General features: G+C 44.4%; 1 protein-coding gene across 1 annotated transcript; it reads right to left on the bottom strand.

Moving 5' to 3' along the window:
- Positions 1–325: 325 nt before the first annotated feature.
- lyl1 (LYL1 basic helix-loop-helix family member) lies at positions 326–8,430 on the bottom strand. The gene is given in 7 exon segments (XM_029655417.2): positions 326–1,797; positions 2,197–2,291; positions 4,822–5,027; positions 5,030–5,089; positions 5,092–5,142; positions 5,145–6,370; positions 8,008–8,430. Coding segments are annotated over 6 exon segments (1,383 nt in total). The 5' UTR covers positions 5,592–6,370; positions 8,008–8,430; the 3' UTR covers positions 326–1,273.
- Positions 8,431–8,942: the final 512 nt, after the last annotated feature.

Raw genomic sequence — 8,942 nt, 5'->3', positions numbered from 1 at the left:
GTGGACAGGAAGTTAGGGGAAGTTAGGTTAGCTGGTTGAACTGGGATGTGGACAGGAAGTTAGGGTTAGGGTTGAGCTGGGATGTGGACAGGAAGTTAGGGTTAGGGTTGAACTGGGATGTGGACAGGAAGTTAGGGTTATGGTTGAACTGGGATGTGGACAGGAGGTTAGGGTTAGGGTTGAACTGGGATGTGGACATGAAGCTAGGGTTATGGTTGAACTGGGATGTGGACATGAAGCTAGGGTTATGGTTGAACTGGGATGTGGACATGAAGCTAGGGTTCATATGAATTCATTCATATTAGATAAATAAAAATACAAAATGTTCTTATGTGCACTTTCTCACAACACACTTTTTATAGGATCACAAACCAACTTACAGCCATAAAATAAGCACGGTTGATTTTCTGAACACAAAAACACATCTTCACCCCTTCACACAACAACTTTGCCAGCGACTAGACTGTCTGTTTCTTAAACTGGACACAGCAACGAAACAATTGTATGGGTTGAGAAATTGTGCTGATAACAGGGCTGCATGTATTCTGGAGTGCAATAAGAGGATGTTGAATAAGGAAGAGAGAACTAAAACACTCTTTATTTCGGTCAGCTAGCACGGTCAATGTCCCGTATGGCACCCTATTCCCTACATAGTGCACTACTTTTGACCAGTAGTGCACTAAACAGGAAATAGGGTGCCATTTGGGACAACTGTGTCACAATGTTGTCCTCTAAGGGAGGGCGGGAGGGTGGGACCATCTTCTTCATCTGACTAAAGAAAGAAAATAGGAAACTTCAAAAATTGCCACATAAACTACTGGCTGAAGGTTACCGTCATTGATGTTTTTTGATGTCTCAAACTTCAGGAAGCAAAGCCATGAGGTCAACATGGCTCCTTCAGAGGTTTTAGGGCAACTGACACTGTGCTGACTGGATGTACAAACAGTCAAGCCTACATTTCCCAGGTAGCCCTATAGAAGCCTCAGTTCTGATGAAACAACTTACGTTACCCAGAAAGCCTCAGTCCCACACTGCAGGACACAAAATCCAGACAGAGGGGCAGTCAAACACTACCACAAACTGCTACAAGAACTCAGAACTGACCTTGCAGATATACCATGTCATTGAAAGAACTACATCGATTCCAAAAGTCTCATAGATTGCTGGTAGAGTAGTAAGTATACTGTACATTTGTGTCCTTTCTGTCAGTTTGTCGGATATTATTTGCTACCAGGTATTCAATTTTGTCCTCTTTGTGACGTCACATGTCATGTCACCGCTGGTCGTTGGCAAGTGTCACCGCAGTCCGAATCTGACCTTTGACCTTTCCCGGAATGCCCCGCGGCACCACCATTGAGCTCTTAGCCCCGCCCCCCAGGTTCTCCTCACTGTCTGTGTTGCTATAGCAACTGGAGGTCGGGGAGGTTGCCAAGGCGATGGTCGATGAGTCTGTGGAGTCTCCTCTGTCGTGGTAGACCATAGTTGAAGAGGGAGTGTCACCCTGGAAAAGTGGGTGCATATCCTTGATGTTCAGCCCCGCTTGGGCCCTCTCATCCTGGGTCTCCTCCTCAGGCGAGCCCCTGGCTTTGTCTTGGGACTGGTCGTTGAGCAGGGTGACAAGGAAGTCGATGTACTTCATGGCCAGTCGGAGGATCTCATTCTTGGAGAGCTTCTTGTCCGGAGGGTGGGTGGGGATGAGCCTACGGAGGTCTGAGAAGGCCCCGTTGACGTTCTGCTGGCGCCACCGCTCCCGGCTGTTGGTGAACACACGCCTCGCCAGCTTCTGAGGAGGGCCCGCTGGATGAGGATACACAGGCACAGTGCATTAAATACACATACGTACGAGTATGCACATTTACATACACGCAACTGAATATCAGGAAGGTGTTCCTAATATTTGGTATACTCAGTGTATATCACAGGAGGTTGGTGGCACCTTAATTGGGGAGGACGGGCTTGTGGTAATGACTGGAGCGGAATCAGAGGACTGGTATCAAATCCATCACATACATAGTTTCCAGGATGCCATTCCATTTACTCCGTTCCGACCATTATCATGAGCTGTCCTCCCCTCAGCAGCCTCCTGTGGTGTATGTGTACATTCATACACTACATAAACTGTATCTCATTGCTTTATCATATGCTGGTATTGGTCAGTAGTCCATGGACAGTCACACCAGTTTATCTTCTATTTACCATCACTGAGATCCAACTCATAGTGTGAGGAGGACCGTCTCTTGATGCTTCTACTGGAAAAGATTCCATAGTTACCAGAGGGACCAAGATGAGAACTGAGAGAGAGAAGGAGAGAATCAAATCAAATCAAATCTCTTTTTAACGGTGGCTTACAAATACTTAACAGATGTTATTGCAGGTGTTGCGAAATGCTTGTGTTCCCAGCTCCAACAGTGCAGTAATATCTAACATACACAACAATACACATGAATCTTGGAATTAAGAAATGTAGAAACATTAGGACAAGCAATGTTGGAGTCCGGAGTACAAATGTATATTTGCAGTTGAAGTCGGAAGTTTACATACACTTAGGTTGTAGTTATTAAAACTAGCTTCTGATAGGCTCATTGACATCATCTGAGTCAATTGGAGGTGTACCTGTGGATGTATTTCAAAGGCCTACCTTCAAATTAGGTGCCTCTTTCCTTGACATTATGGGAAAATCAAAAGAAATCAGCCAAGACCTCAGAAAAAAAATGGTAGACCTCCACAAGTCTGGATCATCCTTGGGAGCAATTTCCAAACACCTGAAGGTACCAGGTTCTGTACAAACAATAGTACGCAAGTGTAAACACCATGGAACCACACAGCCGTCATACCGCTCAGGAAGGAGATGCGTTCTGTCTCCTAGAGATGAACGTAATTTGGTGCGAAAACTGCAAATCAATCCCTGAACAACAGCAAAGAACCTTGTGAAGATGCTGGAGGAAACAGGTACAAAAGTATCTATATCCACAGTAAAACGAGTTCTATATCGACATAACCTGAAAGGCCGCTCAGCAAGGAAGAAGCCACTGCTCCAAAACCGCTATAAAAAAACTGACTATGGTTTGCAACTGCACATGGGGACAAGATCATACTTTTTGGAGAAATGTCCTCTGGTCTGATGAAACAAAAATGGAACTGTTTGGCCATAATGACCATCGTTATGTTTAGAGGAAAAAGGGGGATGCTTGCAAGAACACCATCCCAACCGTGAAGCACGGGGGTGGCAGCATCATGTTGTTGGAGTGCTTTGCTGCAGGAGGGACTGGTGCACTTCACAAAATAGATGTCATCATGAGGCAGGGAAATTATGTGGATATATTGAAGCAACATCTCAAGACACCAGTCAGGAAGTTAAAGCTTGGTCGCAAATGGGTCTTCCAAATGGACAATGACTCCAAGCACACTTCCAAAGTTGTGGCAAAATGGCTTAAGGACAACAAAGTCAAGGTATTGGAGTGGCCATCACAAAGCCCTGACCTCAATTCCATAGAAAATTTGTGTGCAGAAGGAGGCCTACAAACCTGACTCGGTTACACCAGCTCTGTCAGGAGGAATGGGCCAAAATTCACCCAACTTATTGTGGGAAGCTTGTGGAAGGCTACCCGAAATGTTTGACCCAAGTTAAACAATTTAAAGGCAATGCTCCCAAATACTAATTGAATGTATGTAAACTTCTGACCCACTGGGAATGTGATGAAAGAAATAAAAGCTGAAATAAATCATTCTCTCTTGTGACATTTCACATTCTTAAAATAAAGTGGTGATCCTAACTGACCTAAGACAGGGAATTTTTTACTAGGATTAAATGTCAGGAATTGTGAAAAACTGAGTTTAAATGTATTTGGCTAAGGTGTATGTAAACTTCCGACTTCAACTGTGTTTATTTGTGGTGGGACGTGTAGACATTGTGGACAGTATGTGGATAGAATATGTAGTATATCTGAAGAATACGTAGGATAGACTTGTATATGTATAGCAATAGTTCAATATAATGGCCTTGACTAGACTTCAGTATAACCATATGAAAGTGGGTAAAACAGTATGTAAACATCATGAAACATTATTATAGTGGTGTCCAAAGAGGAACGTGAGAGAGTTTTCATTGGAAATGAAAGATAACAAACAAAAGTATCCAAGCAATAAAATAATATAAACTGTAGAAGTACAAACGATGCTATTCAGGGGAGTAAATCATATTTTAAATGGTTTTCAAATTGTTAAATGGATTTGAAATGGCAAAAAAAAACATTTCAAATTGACTGAGGGAGAGAAAGCGAGCAAAGCGATCGGTATGGTGATTATGTTTGGGATGTTGATGGAGTGTGCATGCTGTCAGCAGGCTCTCTCTCGTTAGGGCTGACACCGGCAGAGACATGCTGCTAAAATAGAACAACGTTCCTGCTGAAAATGAAGAGGAAGAAGGATATTTCATCATAGTGATTCTAGGACATGGGGAAGTAGTAGTTCTAGTCGAATAATTGGTTAGGATTAAGGGTTAGGAAAAGCAGAAAGAGAAATCTACGTTATAAACAGTCAGTTGTTGTAGTGAAACTGTCAGTTATAGTGAAACAGTTTGCCATACAGTATCAGAAAGCCATAACATGAAATATGATCATGCAAGTGGAGGCTGCTGAGGGGAGGACAGCTCATAATAATGGCTGGAATGGAGTCATTGGAATGACATCAAACATGTGGTTTCCATGTGGTTGATGTCATTCCAATGACTCCATTCCAGCCATTATTATGAGCTGTCCTCCCCCTCAGCAGCCTCCACTGGATAATGGAATATAATGTGAATATGAAACATTTCCCTATCACCTGCTGAAGAAGTGGTGTGGTGGCAGGTACTGGTGGGGCAGCAGGGGGCCCTGGGAGGGGATCGGTGGGGCCCCTGGTCTGGTCCCTGACATGGAGGTGAGCTGGGTGAGGCGGATGCCCCCGTGGTGGTGGGTGTGATGGTAAGGGTCATGGTGGTGGGGGTGGTTGGGGATGGGGTGCAGGGTGGTTAGAGGGGTGTTACTGGGGAGGGAGGGGGGGGGGGGGGTTTACTGTGTCCCAGACTAATAACAGGGATGTGGGGAGGGAGGGAGGGGCAATAGAGGAAAAGGAGGAAGAAGAGGAGGAGGAGGATGGGGGAGGACGGCAGGGGTAGTGGATGTAGACACTGGGGCTGGGAGGAGGGGAGGCGGAGAGGAGGAGGGGGCTTTCGGAGAGGAGCAAATTAAACCTCCTCCCTTGGTGTTGTTTGTTTCCATGGAGACCGGTGGTTCAGGTGCGATGTTGGTGGCGGCAGGGTGGTCAAGCAACTTGGTAGGGGACTCTGGAGGTGGAGGAGGGGAGGCAGGGGGGCTAGGTGGGACAAACCTGTCTCCCGGACTCCCTGGTTCATTAACCGGCGGTGGGCTACTAGCGTCAAGTGAAGCCGGTGAGGGGGCCTGCTGAGGGCTCAGTTGTTCAGACTCCGATAGGGGGTCAGAGGTGGGGGAGGCAGAGGGGGGGTTCAGTTTCTCCATCATGGTACCTGTGGGAAGGCACCCCACCACTGCACCCCTCACCCCTTCAGCTGTTCTGTCTCTCTCACCCAGCATAGTGTCTCGGCCACTAGCTGCTGCTGCTAGACACCTATAGACCTCCACAGACCTCTCTCAGCCCCGGGCCTCTGCGGCTACTCCAGATAATATCCCCTTATTATGCTGTTAGTCCCCTGGTCCTCCTGAACGACGGGTTGTCTTCTGCTGTTATTAATCAGTCCAGAGATGTCTGTGATGGGCTGTGTGGGTCCTGGGTTTTCATGGGTCAGGAGTCTGTGGGTGGTGTTGAAGCTAAGGCTGATGCCCTCGGGTTTGGCTCAGTCCAGTCTTATTGTCACCTCTCATTCTGAGGGCTGTTGCGTGTGTGAGAGCGAGTGCGTGTGTGAGAGCGAGTGTGTGTGTGTGTGAGTTTGTGTGTGCGTGTGAGAGAGAGAGAGAGAGAGAAGGAAAAAAAGGAGAGAGCGTGTGAGTGTGATCTTGCATTCATGGCCCCACTCAAGAGGCTGTGTCCAATCTACAGTGGCTGGGCAGACGATGCTCACATCAATAATCATGTGCCAGTGTTTACTAGTGGTCTGACCGAGGCGTCTCTGGATCTTCTTGGAGCTCCACAGCAGACTGGTTGGTCTGGTTTTAAGTTTAGTAGTCTAGACTTCTTTTTCCCATAGCACATCCTGAGGAATAGCCAAGTACGTTGTCTTTGAATGAGTCACCATCGGCCGACACTGTTGATTAGTCCCCCAGTCTGTCTGTCTGTCTGTCTTTTCGGATATGAATCAAACTGTCCATACAATCCACATTGTCCCAGGTGCATAAAGATTGGACGGTTTTCAAACCTGTAGAACAAAAGAGATAAGACACATTTGCTTTACATGATTTAGTGGGTCAAATACTGGAATGAATTAATGAATTACATTTTATTTTCGTGTCAAATCACCAGTTGGCAAGCCATCCCTTTAATGGATTAATTGGCACATAAACAAACATTACAATAATTAACTTGGGTAATTCAGTGATAATTCTTCTTCTGGAAGTGGTGAATATAAAATAAAGCTAGATTAAGAATTTTGAATTAATTAGGAAATTAAAATGATACATCCAGTATCCCTGGCCCTCTCACGAGCTGATGACAGGCTCAACATGGTTGTCATGGGTGTCCATTGTTTGGTATCATACTGCGTGTGTGTTTTCCTCATTTCAAGGAAGTTCACAGTTTTCTTATAGGTTCTGCTTCTGCAAGACTTGGATGATTCATTATTCATGGCTGGATTTTGCAACTGTCTCTTCTCCTTATGCAAAGCCTTATGTTTGGGGCCAATCCAACACATCACTGAGTACCTGCCTCTGTATTACCAAGCATGGTGGTGGCTGCATCATGGCAACGGTACGCTCGACATCAGCAAAGGCTGGGGGGGTTTAGGATAAAAAGAAACGGAATAGAGCTAAGCACAGGCAAAATCCTAGAGGAAAACCTGGTTCAGTCTGCTTTTCAACAGACACTAGGGGACAAATTCAAATTCACGAGGCCAAATCTACACGGGAGTTGATTACCAGGAAGACGGTGAATGTTCCTGAGCGGTGAAGTTTTGACTTATATCTGCATGAAAATTGCTGTCTAGCCTTGATCCCCAACACCTCGACAGAGATTGAAGAATTTTTAAAATAATAATGGGCGAATATTGCACAATACAGGTGTGTAAAGCTCTTAGAAACATACCCAAGAAGCCTCACAGCTGTAATCGCTGCTAAATGTGTTACTGGCATGTAGTGGAGGTCAATACTTATCTAATCAAGAAATATTACTGTTTACTTTTTCATTCATCTAACAAAAAATGTTTGAATTTGTCTTCCTCTGACATTCCAGAGTATTTTGTGTAGATCATTGGTAAGAAATGACATATATCTACACATTTTTGAGAGAGAGAACAGGCAAGGTGAGCTTTCAATATAAAACATTACAATGGAACAAATACTCCCAAAGATGTGTTGGAGTCTTTCATTTTGTTACATGTTTTTTTTTAAATATTTTATTATTTGTAATCAAATTATAATGTTTAATTAATGTTCGTAATGATTCAGAATTGTTTTTTGTTATTCCTTGTTTCCTTTTGACATGAGACTGAGATGTAAACTCAATGCACTCAATTGTTGTTAATTTCAAGTCATAAATTATGAATATAATTTGGTGGTCTTATATCTGTATGGCTGCAAAGATATATGTATTTTTATGTATGTGATGTTACGTTTATTATAGCTGTGGTAAATACACAAACATGTATTTTATTGTCTGTTTGATCAAAGAACAGGCAAAGACACATAACAGGTTTTCCTCCATAAAAAAATGTTGCACAAAGAAAAATGAACTATAACTTCATGCAATAAATGAACAACAATAACTTGAGAAATGGCTTTGAACTCAATAGCATTTACCCTATACAGAAATATTGAAATTGATCAGTGCAGACCTACTCACCTACGCAGCATGAAAACCAGCGTGCTCTGTCAGTACAGTTGTTTACCCACAGGACCCTACAGTACCATAGGTAAGGTAGCACATGGCACATCTACTTTCCGTCCTCCTTAAATAAATTGGGAACTCCAGTAATGTTTAAAAAAATATGTAATATCAAAAATCCAAAAGACCAAGAGATGAAGTCAAAAATTGGTCAAGGAATAACAAAATGAACAAAATGCCCTTTTGAATCCTTTGTGGTGATTCTGTTGAATGAAGGCGCACAAGCTGACAAGGTGATGCTGACCATGTCGTACTCGTGTTCTTATGTCATTCTCTAGTTCCCAATCTCTCTTTCTTTACTTTCTTCCCTCCTCTCCCTCCATGCCAGGAAGAGACAGAGCTCTAGTTGGATGGCGAGAGAGAGAGGTGAGAGAGAGTAAAACAGAGAGAGAGAGGTGAGAGAGAGTAAGAGAGAGAGAGAGAGAGAGAGAGAGAGAGAGAGAGAGATGAGCAAGAGCGAGAGAGAGAGAGAGAGAGAGAGATGAGGAAGAGCGAGAGAGAGAGAGAGAGAGAGAGAGAGAGAGAGAGAGAGAGAGAGAGAGAGAGAGAGAGAGAGAGGGGGCAAGAGAGAGAGAGAGAGAGAGAGAGAGAAAGGTGAGAGAGTGAAAGACAGAGAGAGAGAGAGAGAGAGAGAGAGAGAGAGAAAGGTGAGAGAGAGAGAAAGACAGAGAGAGAGAGAGAGAGGGAGCAAGAGAGAGAGAGAGGGAGCAAGAGAGAGAGAGAGGGAGCAAGAGAGAGAGGGAGTGAGAGAGAGAGAGAAAGGTGAGAGAGAGTGAAAGACAGAGAGAGAGAGAGAGGGTAACAAGAGAGAGAGGGAGTGAGAGAGAGAGGGAGAGAGAGTGAAGGGATAGACTGAGAGACACAGAAGAGAGAAAGAGAGAGAGACAGAGAGA

The sequence above is a fragment of the Oncorhynchus nerka genome, linkage group LG15 (genome assembly GCF_034236695.1).
Source record: "Oncorhynchus nerka isolate Pitt River linkage group LG15, Oner_Uvic_2.0, whole genome shotgun sequence".
Classification (NCBI taxonomy): Eukaryota; Metazoa; Chordata; class Actinopteri; order Salmoniformes; family Salmonidae; genus Oncorhynchus; species Oncorhynchus nerka.
Note: the sequence above shows the minus strand (reverse complement) of the source record. Positions and strands in the feature narration are given on the sequence as shown.